The following is a 20,005-nucleotide window of genomic DNA, read 5'->3' on the forward strand; positions in this document are numbered from 1 at the left end:
AGCATAGGGTGTATTAGTTTTGGCGAAACATCGGCCTTAACATAAAATAAAGATGCAGGTCTAGTAAACCATTACAACAGTAGTGAAATAAGATGAATGAAAGTTGCATTGTGTGTTTGTATGAGAGGGGCCCTTGGGAGTCTATTAGTCATGTTTTGTGGATGACACAGAAGTGGTACAGACAGGGAAATAGATAGTTATTCCAAATAAATCCTTCATGTCAGGAGAGTGTTTTGCAATGTTACTGCTAGCAACATCGACAGCACAAGGACCTATTTTCTGATAAATATATATTTGTTTTTTGTGTTTGTGGATCAGATGCACGAGAGCTGGCCATGCTAAAATGCAAACAATTTTGTCATCTGTACTAAACAGGGTCATTCTTTTATGGAAGCCTAGATTGCGCACATTCATCATGTATGACATGTACCTTGTAGGAGCAATTCAATAATTGATCATTTAATGTTTATCTGGGTTGATTAGTTCTCTTATTAATAATATTTAATTGACGTGTTACAAAGATCGAGGATTTACTATGAACAAACATACACGCGCAGACGCAAGGAATGTTTAATCAATTGTAGTACTTTATTAAGTACACAAATAAACAGAAATCAGAAAAGTCAGAAAGTAAGTCTCTAAGCACAAAACACAATTTAAAAAATCTCACTGCACTCATGCTGGCTAGCAGGCAATTGAAATATGATGCTGCCTGTCTCCTCACACACAAGCAGCAGCTTGATCAAGCTGTGATGTAGCTAGTATCTTGCTCACATACACACACACACACGCACGCACCCAGCCTAACTCAAATGATGCAGACAATCTTAGAATTTATCACATTAACCTTATTAATGATATAGATTATTATTATTAAGTATATGGCAAGTTTACTTTTAAAGAAATTCTTCATACAATGAGGTAGATTACTTAGTTAATTCATCAAGTTTCACTAAAAGTTATTTCACATGCAAACTAAATAATAACAGCTCAATTCTACGTGAATGTGTTACAATTAATTAATTTAGTTCCATGAAAGGAAAATGCAACTGGAATTATACTCAACAGTTCCTTCAAGCTTAGACTTTTGGTCTGCTGGCTTGGAAACTCAATCTGTTGAAGTGTCCAGTACAAAAACTCTCCTCTCAGCAACAAAGTCTTCAATCCCACGTTGGCACAAACTCAGCAAGAAAGCTTTCAATTCTCGATAGACTCAACAAACAGCTGCAACAAAGTCTTCAGTCCTCAGTATAGAATCCACAACAGCACCCGTCCGCTCTGTCCTCTTCGCTGAATCTTTTAGCTACACAGGTAGTAGGACCCAGACTGGTTTGTCTGATAACAGTCACTGAAAGTTTTACGGCAGTCCTCCAGCTGGGCCTCAGTCTCGTTGCTTGTGGTAGTGACTCGCTTTCAGCTTGCTTCCTCCTCTGGGGTTCGTTTTCAGCCAGAGTCCCGTCTTGGGTCCATTTTTAGGTAGAGTCCCGGAGTTGCAGCTTTGCTTAGCAGAGTGACAGCACCTTGTTTAGCATTTAATGTGGAATGCATAATGTTTAGTTTTGCTTGGATATTTATAGTTTTTTTCACTCTGCTGAGTAGCTACTTTCATGAGATCATTTGTGTATCTTGCCTTTTTAAACTCCCAGTCCTTTGATGTTTTAATGTCCTTTTCCACAGGACATCGCTAGTTTATGTCTTCCTTGGATCAAAACGATTGTTGTTGCACATGTGAATTATCTGTACATAATTCAACTGTCCGCTCAGCCTAATCCAGTTCAAGCACTGGTCACCTAATCAGTAGGTCACATAGTTCAGTATGTCTGCAAGCAAAAGGCCCTCTTCAAGACACAGCAGTTTGCCCTGTTTCTCAAGATACAGTTTCAATTATGAATCCAGTGACATTTCTAATACACGTTCATGTATTATTATCTTAGTAAGAGTTATAGCCAGAAAAACAGGCGAAAATAGCCTGAACCCTAAAGGGTTAACCACCAACATTACAAGCAGCTTGTATCCACCTACCTGCAGAGAGAGGCCCAGCCGCAATCCTCAGGCTCTGTTGACTGCGAGACAGAGTATGCCCTGCACAAGCAGCAGAAGTACCGGTAAATCATAACAAACCATTACAGCTCACTGCACCTAATGCACTCCACAAAGGAGCAAATAATGAACCTACTGCAATGGTTGAAATGATTGCTAGAGATATATTACAATAAACTAGTTGGACATTATGAAAACACATCATATGTTAAAAATCAAGATTTATTTTTAAACAGTGTGTTTTAACTGATAAACATCTAAGAACACTTCAACTGTTCTCAATGTTTTACTGTGTATAATAGCATGCAGTTAAGCTACTGTCTGTAACTGCTTGTATCTGCTTAAGAAAAACATGAGCTGTTTTTGCTTCTTTGACATGGGTTATTAAATCGTAGGGGAATAAGTACATACAAAAACATATGAATGTGTATCTTTAAATAGTTTAGAAATTAATTATTCAAATAGGTTTACTGTATTTGAATCAAGATGAATATATGTCTTTGTTCATGGGTGACAAGCAAGGTTTTGTTAAAATACAAAGAAAATAACTTATAAAATCAGGTTATTTACAAGGTAAATTCTTTCAATGTGTGCTAGCTTGAAAATGAAAAACTTGGGGAATTATTGTATTGTATTTAAAATGTTTGTGTATTCTCCCTAATTAACATTTGATCACAAAAATAGCTACTTATTGAAGCATTGTTAAATATTATAGTAATGCAATTATAGTACTGTTTGTAGTAAATCACAGGGCTCGAAATTAACGGCAGCCATGCAGCAATTGCCATGGGTGCCCTTATCAATTGCCGCAATGCCCCTCAAAATGTATGTCTGTTCATGGCCATTATGGCCGCAGTGCCCTTTCAGCTACAGCAACGAGAGATGCCTGTATTAGGAAGTGTTTGGGTCTAAACAATAACACGATTAAATGGTTTGCGTGGTTAAGTCGCACCAATTCCATACAAAACTAGAGCTATCACGAAGGGTACATTTTGATCTTCGAAGGTTTGGAACACATTACCGAAGGAAGGTTCGAACCTTCAATGGTTCTAATTTGAATAATTTACTGGTGACGTCACCATAGCTACTTGTTTATATTTGATTGAAAATCCTATTATTTTACAGGTAGCCTAATCTGTATAAATGGAATAAAGCAATCAAATGTAGTTAAAAAATATGTTATATAGAACAGTAATCTTGTTTTTATAATTTAAATAAAAATACATGTAGTGTGCCTAAAGTTTTGAGTTAACACAAACAGATTTATATTGTTTGTTGCATCTTCTTTAGCAGCTGTATCTATCCCAGATACATTTGGTTACATTGTTTACCTTCAGGAGTCTGAGGATGATTTAATTGCCCAGTAACTTACCTAGTTACATGATCAGCTGATAATATCTTTTGACTTCAGCCAAAGAAGCAGGCACGGTAATTGTTGGATAAACATATACTTTAGAGAAACTGGATAGTTTAAAAATTAGCTAGATTTCATAGACTAAGCTAATTTGAAGATCATTTGGGTTTAATATTAAGTGAAGCAGCCAGATGGCAGGGAAGTTTTTAGTGTACCCTAAAGTTTATGACAACTTGAAAAGGTGATTCCATTCTATCCTGTGTTTCTAGGGAAATTATACCTTTGGCTAAACATCGAGCTGGTTGTGTTACATGCTCTCAGACCAGGACTCCACTAACACTGAGCAAGGTAGGTACAGCATGCTATTTCGTATATTACAGCAATTAGAGGTGCCGTCAACAATTCCATACACAACACTTGTAAAATATCACAAATATAAAATGCTGAGTTCATTGCAATCATCAGCTGCATAGAGTACCTATTCAACACAAAGAGGCAACAAACAAGCGAGTACTAAAATAAGTAATGTTTTAGTATGATTTTAGTGTCTTAAGTTGTACTTTAAGCAGTTGAATATGATAGCAACCAACCTGCTCCTAAAGTTGCACCCAACAATTAAAGTCTGGAGCCCTGTTTAGGAAGCTGGTTGATTAAAAAAATAAATAGCTATTAAGTAAACCTGTTTTTCTTTCTGTAGCCAGTAATTAGCTTTATATATGAATTACACAATAGTCTACACTTTGGCCTCGACTTAAGTTTAGTGGCCATGGTGCCCTCTACAGATGTATTGAACTGAAGGCCATTTTGGCCTTGCCCTTTTTGTTGCCAATTTAGAGCCCTTTAATCACAATGTATTTACTAAAGTACACAATAACGCATCTCAGCTGGGCTTTCCTGAAGAAATGTTTTAAATAAACAAACTGACAAAATCTGTTTTGGCCCCAGGAGTGGCGAACTGTTATGACTATTTGATTGAGCACATTTTCTGCTTGCGGTTAACCATGTCTGTAGGCCTACCTGTTACATATGCTCTGCATTATCTTAACTCAAAGGGAGACCACAACAGCACGGTGATAAAACAATGCACAAACAATTTAATAAGCCTTTCGTCAGACACATTCTTACATTGCAAATTGAAAAACAAATAACTACAGGTCTAATCTAGTGGCGGGAATACACTTTGTTTAAACTTCAATCTGTACAATATTTCTTTAGAACTGAAATGTAATTCTTAAATTGCATTTCTGATGTTGGATAAAATCATTGATTAAGTGAAGAGGGCAACAGTACTGCTGATGAGAAGCTGGATTTGCCAGGTACTGGATGCAGGGGAAAACAATTGTGGAATCTCCCACCAGAGGTCACTGTATACTCCAGCCTGGACACTCAAGGTTTTGTCAAGAAGCATTCTGAAGAAGAATCTTCATGAATTATGTTTCACCAAACAGAAAACCAATGAACAGTCCTTGCATATCCATAAGGGTATAGTCATTTTAATCAAACTGTCAGATTCAACAATTTAAACAAACCAAAACATATAATGGTTAAATATCCAAAAATGAAACACTCAATAAAACTTCAATCGAATACACAGTGGCTCCAAAAAACTCTTCAAACCCTATCACTGCAGTACCACTACTGCAGGGGGGTATTAATGTTCATTTACTACTGGAAAAGTGTGTAGGTCAACAAAACTTGCCCCCAAAGCGTTCATACAGTACATCATGAGCCTTTGTAATAGGTCTCTGTTAATTTTTACACACAAAAAAAATGTGCTAAATCTGTGGGTTGATTTCCTGCGTTATGTTGGGGTGATTAATTAGGGAATACACGACTGAAGGAACGTTCAACCAGAAAGCAACCCTGCAGTACATCAGCCAGATCAACAAAAAGCATTCCAAGAGGGACCAGCTCAACAAAAACAAGGACTCTGTCTTTCCCTGGTTTCGATGGTAAGAATTATGTCGTAAGAGAAGAAAGAGGATACAAGGAAGCCTGTTTCATTTATAAAATAGTGGTTGTAGCAGGATTATGATATGGGGGTCACAGTCCAGTGGCCCTGGTCAGTTAAACTTATCAGGGTTCTCCACAGGCCTTTTCAGCCAGGCGGGCCGCCTGGCGAGGTGGCTGTCGCCGCCCAGCTGAATAAACTCAATCCACCCGTAAAAGCTACTGTGCCTTTAACAATAAGGATTGATTGCACTGCTAGCAGACTAGATCATATTTTTTTTACTGGGTGAAAAAAATAATCTTGGAACCATGACAGCTGTGTTACGTCTTGACACAACATTTAACCAATCGGAGAGTTGAAGGGGCGGGTTTTATGTGTTAAGCACTTTGAGAGGCTAAAATGTTAAAAACGACTTCTAAAAAAATAACTGATTATTTTCAAAGCAAAAATAGTGACAATGAATGCAGGGTTTTCAAAATAAGCCGTCGATCGGCACTATCCACTGCCTAATACAATAATTGCGCGGGCTACTTTATTAAACATAATAAGATTATTTTCAGGGATATTCTCATTCATTCCATTTGTTGTCGTATTATTGTACTGTAAGGGGACATATAGTACTTAATAGCTATATACACCAAAAAAAAAAAAGTATTCCTATCGTGATATCGTAAAAATATGTACCCAGGTGCTTGTGAGAGATATTGGGGGTTCATGTATAGAGGCTGTACGCCTTTAAGAAGAAAGGCGTGCTGGGATATCAGATGACATACAAATCCTTCAGTGCAGAGGTGCTGGATTATTACACTCTGGTTTCATGCAACAGTTAAGACTGCTGCACACAGCCCGCCTCAAGCCATCCCGACACATCTATTCTGAGTATGCACAGATTCTGCGATCAGTTGTGCTCAGTTTTGGATTGACGTCACAATTGAGTTTTTCCTGACTGGGTATCGCACGCTGCTAAGACTGAATTAGATGGACCACAACTAGATCCTGGTGATTACTATGTATGCAAATGTAATTATTACTGCCATGTACACATTTTTGTATTAACTTCGCCCAACATAGCGACCCTCATATTATGCATGGCATCGTATACTGATAAGATGGCGGAGACAGAGCGAGGCAACCAAAAAAAGCGCTTAGCCTATTAATTAATTGACCATTTACACCATGCAAACGTTTCAGGCAGTGTTTGGCTTTTTGTCCGAGTGTCCCGAATTAAAAAAATACCAGATATGTGCACATTTCAATCGTTTTTTAGGCGTTTACTAATCAAAGGTACATTATCAATTTACCTTTTTATTATCAATCTACTGGCAGCGTATATTTTCTTACTGCGCTAAAACAGAAGTAACCAGTGTGTCGATCTCCAATAGGTCAGAAATCACAAGCCCCTAGATCCACACGCTGAGAAAAAAACGCCAAAGTCAAATAAAAAATAAACCGTTTGGATTTTATTTACCACAGGCTAAAGTGTAGTAGACAAACTATACAAAAAGTCAAACACTGCCTGAAGCGTTTGCACGGTGTAAATGGTCAATAGCTAAATTATAGGCTAAGCGCTTCTTTTGGTTGCCTCGCGGCGCTGTCTCCACCGTCTAATCAGTATACGATGCCATGCATAATATGAGGGTCGCTATGTTGGGCTAAGTTAATACAAAAATGTGTACAGGGCAGTATTAATTAAATCTGCATACATAGTAATCACCAGGATCTAGTTGTGGTCAGTAATTTAGTCTTAGCAGTGTGCGACACCCAGTCGTAAAAAACTGAACTGTGACGTCAAACCAAAACTGATCGCAAAATCTGTGCATACTCAGATGAGATGAATCCGAAAGGCTTGAGTCGGGCTGTGTGCAGTGGGCTTAATGTATGTTTACCTGTGAAACTAAAGCTGTCAATATTCCGCCTTCTTGTATGACAAGTTACATGACAAACTATGTCACTTAAACCTGCTACACCATTGGTTGTACCCTTATGACTAAAGCCCGCCGCACACAGCCCGACTCAAGCCGTCCCGACTCATCTCATCTCAACTGGCCATACAGAGTTTGGATGAATCGTATCAGTGTGCGTGCACTTAAAACCAAGATTATGCAGATTTCAGTCGGGATGTCTTCAGATTTGAAGATTGAACATGTTGAATCTTTTTCAGACGCAGTTTCGTTCAGATGTGATCAGTAGGGATGGGCGGATCGATCCAAAGTATCGATACTTCCGATCCTGACGTTTCATTTTTGAGAATCGATCCTCACATAAAAATATGGATACCAGGTGCTTTCTTTAGCCAGTGATTATTATTTTTTTTTTTTTATGAAACTAAATGTGTATCAGATATTGAAAAGTGAAAATAAAATATAATGAAATGTAGCACATTGTTGTTTCGGATAGGAACTACTTCTCCCTCCGCTCCTCATATAGCCTATACACAGGCACGCCAAGACACACGCAGTCACTCAGTCACACTCACAGACAGTCAGTCACATAAACGAGAGTGAACACGGTTGCCAGTGCTGCTCTGCTTTCATGGCCGAAAGAAAACGAAGCATCGTTTGGAGTCATTGACTCCAATAAACAGCAATGAAGCAAAATGTGACATATGTCAAGTGTGTAAGATATTGTGGCAATACCACAAACCTTCTAAAACACATAAAAATCAGTCACACACAACAGCATGACGAGTTGCAGCGGAGGCGATTAGAGGAGGGGGAGAGAACACAGACAAATACCGCCACGTCTAGTGACAGAGTGAGGCAGAGTTCTCTGACAGAAGCCTTTCAGAGACGCAGGCATTATCCAGGTATCTAAGTGATAATATTAGGTTATTTTAATCATTTGAACAGAAATCAGTAAATACTTTTTATTTCTTGAGGAGCATAATATTACAGTGGGTGCATGTACATATATACTAATACTCCGATACCCCGACTAAGATTAATATCCGGCTATGTAAAAAGTAATGTAAACACCTTTATCTGATATCTTTAAATCGGGGTCTTAATAGCAGTAACACACCAAGATTTCTGCCCAACACTTTGATTAATCTGGGCATGTTATCAGCTTTGTCAGATTTCTATCTGTTTTTTAAATGCATTCATGTCTGACTACGTAACCGGCACCAGGTCCTTTATAAAGAGAAACCCCACTATTTCACCGATCCCATGTAAACAAGGTTTTTTGTGTAATCGCGGTATTGCTGTGCATGTAAACACTTCAGTCGAATTATTGCCATAACCTGATTTTTTCCATAACCTGATTTTTTGTTGTGCATGTAAACGCACTCAATAGGCTGCTAGATTGGACACATTTTCAAACAATATCTGAATGCATTATATCAATTTTGTGGAAAAACTAATATGCATTGCTCAGGATTTCTAAAACATATATCTTATAAAATGTAAGTAAAGATCTCAGGTTGCTAATACCTTCAGGAATGATCTGGTGAATATAACTCTTATGCCAGCCATCATTTTATCACAAAGGTGTCACTTTTATCAAATGGTGGATAATGCATTTTGGAATTAAACTCTTCATACATTAATTAAATTACACACTTTAAATGTTAAGTAATTGCCTGTAGCTACTTAGTCTAACTATTTTAGGCTGAATGAGAGGTTTTAATGCATTTGTCAAGACCCTTGATCCGCGCTATAAAATCCCAAGCCGCAAACGCTTGATGGAGGGTACAATTGCCGACATGTATAAAGACTGTCAAGACAAAGTAAGGGCAAATTGTCAACATGCACACAGTGTGGTTCTCACAACAGACATGTGGACTTCAAGGTCCACAGAGGCATATTTGACTGTGTCCTGTCACAACTGGCAAATGCAGGAGTTTGTTTTAGAAACCTGTAGTTTCTGTGGACAGCATACAGCTGACAACAATAGTTTAGAGCTAAAAAGAATAACAGATGAATGGGGCATAACTCAGAAGGTGGTAGCAGTTGTTACAGACAATGGTGCAAATATGGTTTCTGCAGTGCACAAGGCTGGGTGGAAGCACTACCCCTGTTTCGCCCACACCTTAAACTTGGTGGTAAAAGATAGAATTAAAGCTGTTCCTGAAGTTGTTCAGCTCCTGGAAAAATGCAGTAGCATTGTATCTTTTTTCCACCACAGCACGAAAGCCACAGAGAAGCTCAAACAAATACAAAAGCAACTGAAGGTGGCAGAGCATAAACTGATTCAGTCAGTAGAAACAAGGTGGAATTCTGTATTCTACATGTTGGAGAGACTCCATGAGCAGAGGGAAGCAGTTACCACAGCCCTCTGTCTACTTGGAAAGAACACCCTATGCTTAAGCAATGAAGAGCTATCCATGATCCACCTTACCATTGAGGCCCTGAGACCCTTCGAAGAGGCAACGCGGGAAGTTTCAGCCGAAAAACATGTTTCTGTCTCAAAAGTGATTCCCCTTGTGTCACTACTTCTCAGAGCAGCTGCAGCCACTGAGCGTCAGGGTAGCTCCCTTGCCACAGGACTGGCACTGCAATGTCAACGCAGATTCCGTGGGATTGAAACCTTTCAGTCTCGCTGCCAGCACGTTCTTGGACATAAGGTTTAAAAACCTTGCATTTCGTGACAGAGACAATGTGGAAACTATGAAAAAGCGAATGCTCACTTAAATGCAGGAAGTCCATCAGCCCACTTCAGAGTCACCACTGCCAGGCTCTACCTCAGCACCTGTGCCAAGCTCTGCCTCTGCACCTATGCCAAGATTTGCCTCACCAGTGACTCCTGCATCTACCCCAAGCTCTGCCCCAGCTACAGCAAAAGGAGGGATATGGGCGGATTTTGACATTCAAGTTCTGTCTGCCCAACAGCACCGCTCAACAGGTACTGATGCACTTATTGAAATGCGCCGTTACTTATAGGAAAAGTTAATTCCCCGGGACCAGGACCCATTACATTGGTGGCAAAAGCATGAGAAAACATTCCCATCCCTAAGCAGACTTGCAGCAAAATACCTGGGATTCATTGCTTCATCCGTACACTCAGAAATAATTTTTTCAAAGGCAGGAGTGTTAGTGAGCCAAAGAAGAAACAGACTGAAGGGGGAAAATGTCAACATGCTGTTGTTTCTAAACAAAAACCTATAAATGGGGAAGGAATCAAGGTAGAGGTTGACAATTACTTTATGTAGCCTACATTTCAAGTGTTGACCTCAAGTGCATCCTGCCTGGTGCTGTAAGAAGTTTATGTGTTAAAAATTAAAAGCTAAATTAAAAGATAAAGCTAAATGTATGTGTTCCTAGAAATCAGAGCAGCATTTATTCTTCTTTTCTTCTTAAGAGATTTTTATTTTATGTTGTTGATTTAACTTCAGGGTATCTGATTAGCCCAAATTTTCAGTTGAAGTGATGTGAAGAATAACACCTGAAAAGGGTAATATAATTGAACATTTGTTGAACGTTATTGAACATGTGTTTTATAATTGCTGTTATTAAACAGAAAACAAAAAGAGAATTCTGATCATTGGTAGTTTATTTAATACTAATGCAAAGGCTTTCAAATATAATTTTTTATGTCTGCATTTACCAATTTTCACTGTAGAAATCACAAAGATTTCCCCTTTTTATGTACATAAGAAGACTTTTAAAAGTATCGGTATCTGTATTGGTATTGGGATACTAGCCTTGGTATTACTTGGTATCGGATCGAAAAGAAAATCAGTGGTATCGCCATGCCTAGTGATCAGCCTGTCTGTGTGCAGCGGTTGCCGACCAAGACTGACTGAGACCGGTTAGTCATAAGTAGGGGTCTACTTAAATCGCGGTAAATTTACGTATTTTTCACGGGTATGTTGCGGAATAAAATTAGGATTTCGCGGACCTGTTTAAACATTAAATAAACCTAAGTAGACAGCATTTCAGACCACTATAAAAGCCTAAAAATAGTGGTACTTGCTTCCTTACTAAAACAGTGCTGTCATTTGTTAAAGGCGAGTATGCAACATCCCCCTGCAGTTGTCTTGCCCATACATTGAGACTGCACGTCTGCATCCACTGAATTGGTTGGCAGTTAAGGCAAAGCTTTGCCAAGTTATACAGATGTGGAAATCGATTAGAAACAGCCCAAAAAAACTCGGTTACACAAGGGCATTGTATGCAGTACGTTCGTTGTCATGTTATTTGGCCCATCCAATAATTTATTTTATTAGTACCGAGTCAAAACAAAGAAGACGTGGCTATTCGGGTCTAAAATTCCAACAGTAAGCAGCAGGTTGAAGCGAGGTGGCTGTGCTGGATCGTTTTAGTACTGATTTAACTTGTAGACAGGAATACTTTTTGTCTGGGCTGACTTTCCAGTTTGGTTTCTGAAAGCTGTTTATTTTACATTCTGTTCAGCAGCCTCTGTAGTAGCCTTTTTGTTTAATGTGTAATTCTGAAGCTAAATAGCGATCGATCGTATTTTCTCCAAATACACGAAGATATGGAAAACAATTACCTCACTTTGCATGTACAGTTTCTTTGGGAAATATCTTGAAACGATCATCAGCCGAAATATACTCTGCTTCTTTTGTCGTCCATTTCTACTATTTTACCTCCAATGCTGAAAACTAGATTTTAGCAACCTAAATCAAAACAATGCAGCACAACTTTGTCCCACCCCTACTGCACAGTACAGATCACATAAAAGCAGTAAAGACGCACTGATTGGCTGATTAAAACTTTGTCATTTGAACAGTAAACAAGAACGTTAACTGCTTTGGAGAATTTATTTTGTAAATGTTACTTGTGGACGTTTTTTGTTTGTTTGTTTTTTGCTTAAGTGCAATGCACACAGGACGACGAAGGAATAAAAAAAGAGCTATCTACAGAAGGAAGACACGTAGTTTGCGTTGCTTGCATTGTGCAGTAGTTCATTTAAACGAGTTTTCTTTTTTTCCCTCTCCGTACTTGTTTGTATGCATTGGCCCCTAAGAGGTGAATTTCGCGGTGACCCCTCAATTTCACGATTTCCGCGAAATCGCGATTTAGGTAGATCCCTAGTCATAAGGGTGTCAAGCAATGGTGAAGCAGGTTTAAGTGACGTACTACGTAGCTTGTCATGTAACTTGTCACACGATGGCGGAATATTGACAGCTTTAGTTCCACAGGTAAAAATACATTAGTTTTGAATTGCTCAGTGTCGCGAATTCAAAAATATTAGATATGTGAACATTTGAATAGTTTTTTTTTTGGGCGTTTACTAATCAAAGGTAAATTATCAATTTACCTTTTTTTATTATCAATCTACTGGCAGGCTATATTTTCTTACTGCGCTAAAACAGAAGTAACCGGTGTGTCGATCTCCAATAGGTCACAAATCACAAGCCCCCAGATCCACACGCTTAGAAAAAACCGCCAAAGTCAAATAAAAAATAAACAGTTTGGAATTTATTTACCACAGGCTAAAGTGTAGTAGACAAACTATACAAAAAGTCAAACACTGCCTGAAACGTTTGCACGGTGTAAATGGTCAATAGCTAAATTAATAGGCTAAGCGCTTCTTTTGGTTGCCTCGCAGCAATGTCTCTGCCGTCTGATCAGCATACGATGCCATTTTTTGTATTAACTTAGCTATGTTGGGCTAAGTTCATACAAAAATGTGTACAGGGCAGTATTAATTAAATCTGCATATATAGTAATCACCAGGCTCTAGTTGTGGTCCGTCTAATTCAGTCTTAGCAGTGTGCGACACCAACTTGGTGACCAAGTCGGGAAAAACTCAATTGTGACATCAAACCAAAACTGAGCACAACTGATCGCAAAATCTGTGCAAACTCAGATGAGATGAATTGGGATGGCTTGAGTCGGGCTGTGTGCAGCGGGCTTAATCGGTCTCAGTCAGTCTTGGTCGGCAACCGCCTCACACAGACAGACTGATCACATCTGAACGAAACTGCGTCTGAAAAAGATTCAACATGTTCAATCTTCAAATCTGAAGACATCCCGATTGAAATCTGCATAATCTTGGTTTTAAGGGCACGCACACTGATACGATTCATCCAGACTCTGTACGGTCAGTTGAGATGAGATGAGTCGGGCTGTGTGCGGCGGGCGAAAAGAAAAGGTTGAAATGAACAGTTGCATTCAAAAAGTGCATAACAGCGAAAAACAAAAATAAACGTGCATTTAAAAAAAATGCCCCGAAAACGTAACATAACGAAAACATTTTAAATGTAGGAATAAGCTCAATAATTAAGCTAAAAGGGAAGTGAAAAGGTTTCCTTTTTTTGTGAACTCCAATAAACCTACGTTATCTTTCCCCGGTCAAATCGTATAGTGCCTAAATACGCACGGTGATTTACAATAATAAAAAACAGTAACGAAAAAAAGTAGAATATAAAAAAAGCTTAACCAGATATAGTCAACACATTATTATAATGTTCTGCCACACAGCTGTACTGGGGAGAACCCTGCCCCAACTTTGACATTGCCTTATTGCTACATACATTGCCGTAAGCGTGTACTTAACATGTACATTAACGACCGAGCATGGGTCATTCATCCTGTTCATATAATCAGTTTAAACGTTATGGGGTTATATATAAGTGGAGCTTGACTGAAACTTGTTCGATAAATGTTTACATTGGTAAGCCTTTCTGCACTTCATCAATGTATGTAATCAAACACTGGACTGTATACACGCACCCACAATAGTAAAGCTACATTATTAAAAGCAGCATAATTTAATGCAATGCATTCAGCTTGCTTTCTTCACACGTAGGAGGCGATATTGTACACAATTTGTTACCTGTAGTTGTAAGCAGGGAAATTCTTGCTCTCTTTTAACATCAGTCTGTACAGAGAAAGCACTTGACTCCTGCTGGAGGCTGCCATCTTGCAAATAAACAAACGACCGACCTCAGCCTGCAGGACCCAGGAAAGCAGCTTATACAGTGAGGGCCTGATTAGATATTTCAGAAACTATTTGTTTCACAGGTACTTATGAAATGTGTATGTAGTTAGATATGCTTTATGAATGGTGTATTACTTTAACAATATAATTTGACACTATAATGTAAACCGGCGCTAATTTTTTTTTCTTCTTTTAAAGGCAAATGAGAGGTGTGCTAAGCGGCACACACTCAGTGACAGCAACGCGCCTACTGGAGGTATGACACAGGCCCGGTTTTTGGGATGGAACCGCATAACAGTCTCGCGTTTTGATTGGTCCATGTCTGTCACATGAATACGTCGTCACACGAGTGGAAAAGCGTGCAGGCATTTTTAACATTGTGATCAGATAGAGAGAGTGATCTGCTTTCCACAATCTTACCATTAAAATATAATGTGGTATTACACTGTACTGATATAACAAACTATGAGGAATTACTTTATATAAATTATCATGTTATGCACGAATGTAAGAATTGGCTTTCTGTGGTGGTGTACTTTTTTCTTTCAAGTAGCATATATCTATAATCGTTTTTGCGATATATTTTAATATAAAACATATACACTATTGCAGTTTTGTTACAGGATACATTAGTTTATCTCTAATGTAATCACAGTTTTACATATAGACTGCCCCTGTTTTCATTTACGTCGCAAATTCTGGGCCGCTTTACTTTTCAGATAATGTCCCAAATTCTGGGCCGATTTGGTTTGCAGATAACATCCCAAATTCTGGGCCGCTTTGGTTTTTAGATAACGTCCCAAATTCTGGGCCGCTTTGATAACATCCCAATTTCTGGGCTGCTCTGGTTTTCAGATAACGTTCCGAATTCTGCATTTTCGAATTCAGGCCAGTTTTTGAGATATTCTGCTTAGCTGACAGCCGAGTTTCTAAGTCATGCATGCACAGTTTACCATAAACGGGACCGTTAATTCATTTAAGAGTATATGAATCAAAGTTAATGTATTTTTTACTCTCCTCAGAAAACATTTAGGAACATGGTATACCAAAAAAAAAAAAAAAGGTCATCTCATTTGCTTATGTAATGTCCATCAATATATAGTGAGGCATAGGGGTTTATCAGAACTTCTGGGTTTAAGAGACCAGTGCCCTTCAACAACTTCAAATAAATCCTATTGTATTGTATTAGTCAGCATTTCCCTTATCGCTTCCTGATCATTAATACTGTAGGTCAGGGGTTTTCAACCTTTTTTTGAAACTGTACCCCTTCTATCTGGAGGTTTCAGCTCGAGTACCCCTTTATAATTTTCGCTCAACTGAACGGTACCTCAGTTACTATAAAATGGAGAATAATCTGATGACCCCCCCCCCCCCCCCCCTGTTTATTTAATAAATCTGGGTGACAAACTGCTGGTTTAAGACAGAACAACAAACAGTAAGCTTAATTCTTAAAACTTTTAACTACAAGTATTTGGATGCACAGAATTAAAAAGACAAGTATTGGGTTAGGAGCACACCTATTTTTTTGTAACTTTGACGGCCTTTTGTAAAAGTTTGAAGGCCTTTTGATACCCAGCATACACTGCAATACCCAGCAAAGTTATACACTGATATTCTGATAGCACCGCAATTCAAATGAAGTTTGGAATTGGTTGTGTTCCTCAAATACACAATAAAAAGTGATATTTATAAGGTATACAGTTATACAGCGATACAGTGGTTTCGGACATCTAAGAACAGGTACTGCGAGCATCTGGATTCATACCCATAGGTACTCTGTAGCCTCCTGGGACATTCACAGCTTGTTTGACACCCTCTTGTAGTTGCCCATTTCTGCATATAAAGCAAAATGCTGTTTGTCAATCTCTCTTTTTTCTTATAAATCAGTCTTTGCAGGAATCATTCCAAAAACACTTGAATCAGTTAGGCACTACCAGTCTGACACTACAGGCCTTTAACTTGCAGTACCAATTTGCAAGTTGCTAAGTGGTTGCGTTCCTCAAATTGGCACTGCAGAGTGATATCTTAAAGAATAGGGTATATAGTGCTTTTTGTCGCCTCCCCTCGCTTTTGGTGCAAAACTATGCTCCGATACACTCAGGCTGATACTGTGATCACAAAACACTTGGAATGGACTTAAATTGGTGCTTCTGTACTCTTTTTAGATGCACAACAATCTTAGCTAAAGAAAATGGGTTCCTTCGAGTTCGTAAGACCCACGACCGCCATTAGCTGAGCCTTACCCCGATGGTGTTTTTATAATGGGATTTGCCATAGGGAAGGGGGTGGTCTCTTATCGTACCCGTATCTCCACGACCCCTGGACCAACAAACTCAGAAGACATTCTTTGCGTGCACAAGAGTCTTAGCTAAAGAAAGACATCAGCCACGGGTTCAAACGCCACCCCACCGCCAGATGGTGGGCGTTGCCCCAAAGGGGTTTTATAATGGGATTTCCCATAGACATTTTTCAGGGTGCTGTATCTCGGGTTCCGGGGGTCCCCAAGACTTGAAAATCGGTATGGAGGTCCACCTCGGAGCCCTTGTCGATCCCTCCAAGTGACGTGTCCCCAGCTAGAAAGGACACCAGTTTAGACTTTTTTTGCCAACCTGGAGCTCAAAAGCTATTGGAAATGCAACCTTGACATGCCATCATGCTGAAAATGTGAACATTTGTTGAAAATGTAGCATTTGAAAACGGGTGGCTCCCTGTGAAAGAGGGGCCCCCAGACATGACCCTAGGAAGTTCAACCCGGTTTCTAGGCCCCGGGGTCATGGAGATATGACCCTGAAAAAGGTAGTTTTTGGACATTTTTGACAGGGCGTATCTCGGGTTCTGTGGGGGTTAGGAACTTGATTTTCTTTTTGCGTTGGGGCCCCATGGGGCCCCGCACAAGGAGTCACCATTTTCATGGTTCAAATGCCAGGACAGGTTGGCAAAGTGAATTTTTTCGTCATGACATGAGTTTTTGGGTGAACCACCACACCTTTTTAGGGGGTGGTTTGGGGTGCTCCCCTGAGTCTATATCACTTTGAATGGTGGTTCTACGTGCTCGGGTTCGAGAGATATACCTGAAAATGTGTTTTATAACACTGCCATAGACATGAATGGGGCTGAATACCCAAAAATATATTTTGCAAAGAATTGCTACGGTGGGTGTATGCGTGCAGGGGTTGCATGGTGGTGTGTGCGTGCAGGGGTTGCATGGTGGGTGTATGCGTGCAGGGGTTGCATGGTGGGTGTATGCGTGCAGGGGTTGCATGGTGGTGTGTGCGTGCAGGGGTTGCATGGTGGGTGTATGCGTGCAGGGGTTGCATGGTGGTGTGTGCGTGCAGGGGTTGCATGGTGGGTGTATGCGTGCAGGGGTTGCATGGTGGGTGTATGCGTGCAGGGGTTGCATGGTGGTGTGTGCGTGCAGGGGTTGCATGGTGGGTGTATGCGTGCAGGGGTTGCATGGTGGGTGTATGCGTGCAGGGGTTGCATGGTGGTGTGTGCGTGCAGGGGTTGCATGGTGGGTGTATGCGTGCAGGGGTTGCATGGTGGGTGTATGCGTGCAGGGGTTGCATGGTGGTGTGTGCGTGCAGGGGTTGCATGGTGGGTGTATGCGTGCAGGGGTTGCATGGTGGTGTGTGCGTGCAGGGGTTGCATGGTGGGTGTATGCGTGCAGGGGTTGCATGGTGGGTGTATGCGTGCAGGGGTTGCATGGTGGTGTGTGTGTGCCAGGGTTGCATGGTGGTGTGTGCGTGCCGGGGTTGCATGGTGGTACACGTGTGTGGAGGGGAATTGGAGTTCAGGTTTTGCGCACAAGAGGGGCAGTGAAAAGACTGGGAAGGGTAGGGTAAAATAAAAATTACTACAATCATTTATTTTCACTTTCGTCTCCCAGTCTTCTTTCCCTCACTTTATGATTTTATTTTGTGATTATTTAATTATTGTCAAAATAAACGGCCTTCATCTACTCACAGTTGCAGTCTCATTTCTGTCCAAAAAGAACCCGAAACACTACAATATATTGATGGACGTTACATAAGAAAACGAGATGTCCTTTTTTCGGAATACCATGTTCCTTCCCAAAAATGTGTTTTAATATTAGCCTTTGATAAAGGAAAACGACTGCTTAAATTAATTTTCATGTATCTATTTCAGTGCAATGTAGTTTCTTCATGTAATAAGAAATACGTTTTTTAACATTTACATTTTTGTTTTTTTCATTAAAAAAAAAAAAAAGATTTCTGGGGAGAGTAAAAAATACATGAACTTTGATTAATGTACTAAGGGTTACTCTCAAATGAATTCACGATCCAGTTTATGGTAAACTGTGCATGCATGACTTAGAAACTCGGCTGTCAGCTGATTCCCCAAAACTGGGCTGAATTCGGAAATGCAAAGCGGCCCAGAATTTGGGATGTTATCTAAAAACCAAGGCTGCCCAGAATTTGGGACGTTATCTAAAAACCAAGGCTGCCCAGAATTTGGGACGTTATCTAAAAACCAAAGCGGCCCAGAATTTGGGACGTTATCTAAAAACCAAAGCGGCCCAGAATTTGGGACGTTATCTAAAAACCAAAGCGGCCCAGAATTTGGGACGTTATCTAAAAACCAAAGCGGCCCAGAATTTGGGACATTATCTGAAAAGCAAAGCGGCCGTAAATGAAAACAGGGGCAGTCTATATGTAAACCTGTGATTACATTAGAGATAAACTAATGTATCCTGTAACAAAACTGCAATAGCGTGTATGTTTTATATTAAAATATATCGCAAAAACGATTATAGATATATGCTACTTGAAAGAAAAAAGTACACCACCACAGAAAGCCAATTCTTACATTCGTGCATAACATGATAATTTATATAAAGTAATTCCTCATAGTTTGTTATATCAGTACAGTGTAATACCACATTATATTTTAATGATAAGGTTGTGGAAAGCGGATCACTCTCTCTATCTGATCACAATGTTAAAAATGCCTGCACGCTTTTCCACTCGTGTGACGACATATTCATGTGACAGACATGGACCAATCAAAACGCGAGACTGTTATGCGGTTCCATCCCAAAAACCGGGCCTGTGTCATACCTCCGCCTACTAGATTAGATGAGTGTTGTTTCCTGGTACTTCATTTCCTGTGGTTTAGGTCACATATTCTGACTGCAGCTACTATAAAACATCATAGTGAAACTAATACCGATGATATAATTAGGTACTAAGTGTTGTATTTGAAATACTAAATTAAAAGTACAGTATAAAAAAACAAGCAAAAAACTATTGTCAAAAACAAAACAAAACAAAAAACCTAGAGATAATTTGGGTTATGCTAATAATTGGATTTAAGACAAACAAACTTGGTTATTGATTAAAGGAGTGATATTCTACTGCTAATTTCTCCCCAACTTAATCTATCTTTGAGTATTAGTGTAACATATTGTGGGCACTGCACCTTATGATTAATCTGTCTTAAAAATTGTCCATACACAGCCATTGTGTTAAAGTAAGCTTTCAGTCAAGGGTAATTTTAATGTATAGTTTAGGCTACCTGTCCATCTAATTGAAACCAGTAAAAAAGTGGCTGACTTATTACAAGTTTTAATGTATCCTATAAAACACTGGCAAGTAACCTTTTCCAGAGAAGTGGTTTAGTTGTAGAGCAAAGATTGCCTTTATGACCTTAAAACAAGATCAATACTGTTCATTACTTAAATAATTGTGATAAAGTAGTATCATGTTATGTATTACTGTGGGCTCAGAAGATAGCAGACTATGTGCCAGCCAGCGGGTCACAAGTTATGTTACTGCCTAATTCATCGAAGA

At 39.5% G+C, this 20,005-nt stretch overlaps 1 protein-coding gene across 1 annotated transcript in view; it reads right to left on the reverse strand.

Moving 5' to 3' along the window:
* LOC117395058 (LYR motif-containing protein 4A) overlaps positions 1 to 14,435 on the reverse strand; it is a 92,099-nt gene extending 77,664 nt beyond the window's left edge. Inside the window, exon 1 of the mRNA XM_033993909.3 lies at positions 14,091 to 14,435. Coding sequence (XP_033849800.1) covers positions 14,091 to 14,176 — 86 coding nt within the window. The 5' untranslated portion in view covers positions 14,177 to 14,435. The remainder of the gene's footprint in view (positions 1 to 14,090) is intronic.
* Between the last annotated feature and the right edge of the window lie 5,570 nt (positions 14,436 to 20,005).

Source organism: Acipenser ruthenus, chromosome 3, assembly GCF_902713425.1.
Source record: "Acipenser ruthenus chromosome 3, fAciRut3.2 maternal haplotype, whole genome shotgun sequence".
Classification (NCBI taxonomy): Eukaryota; Metazoa; Chordata; class Actinopteri; order Acipenseriformes; family Acipenseridae; genus Acipenser; species Acipenser ruthenus.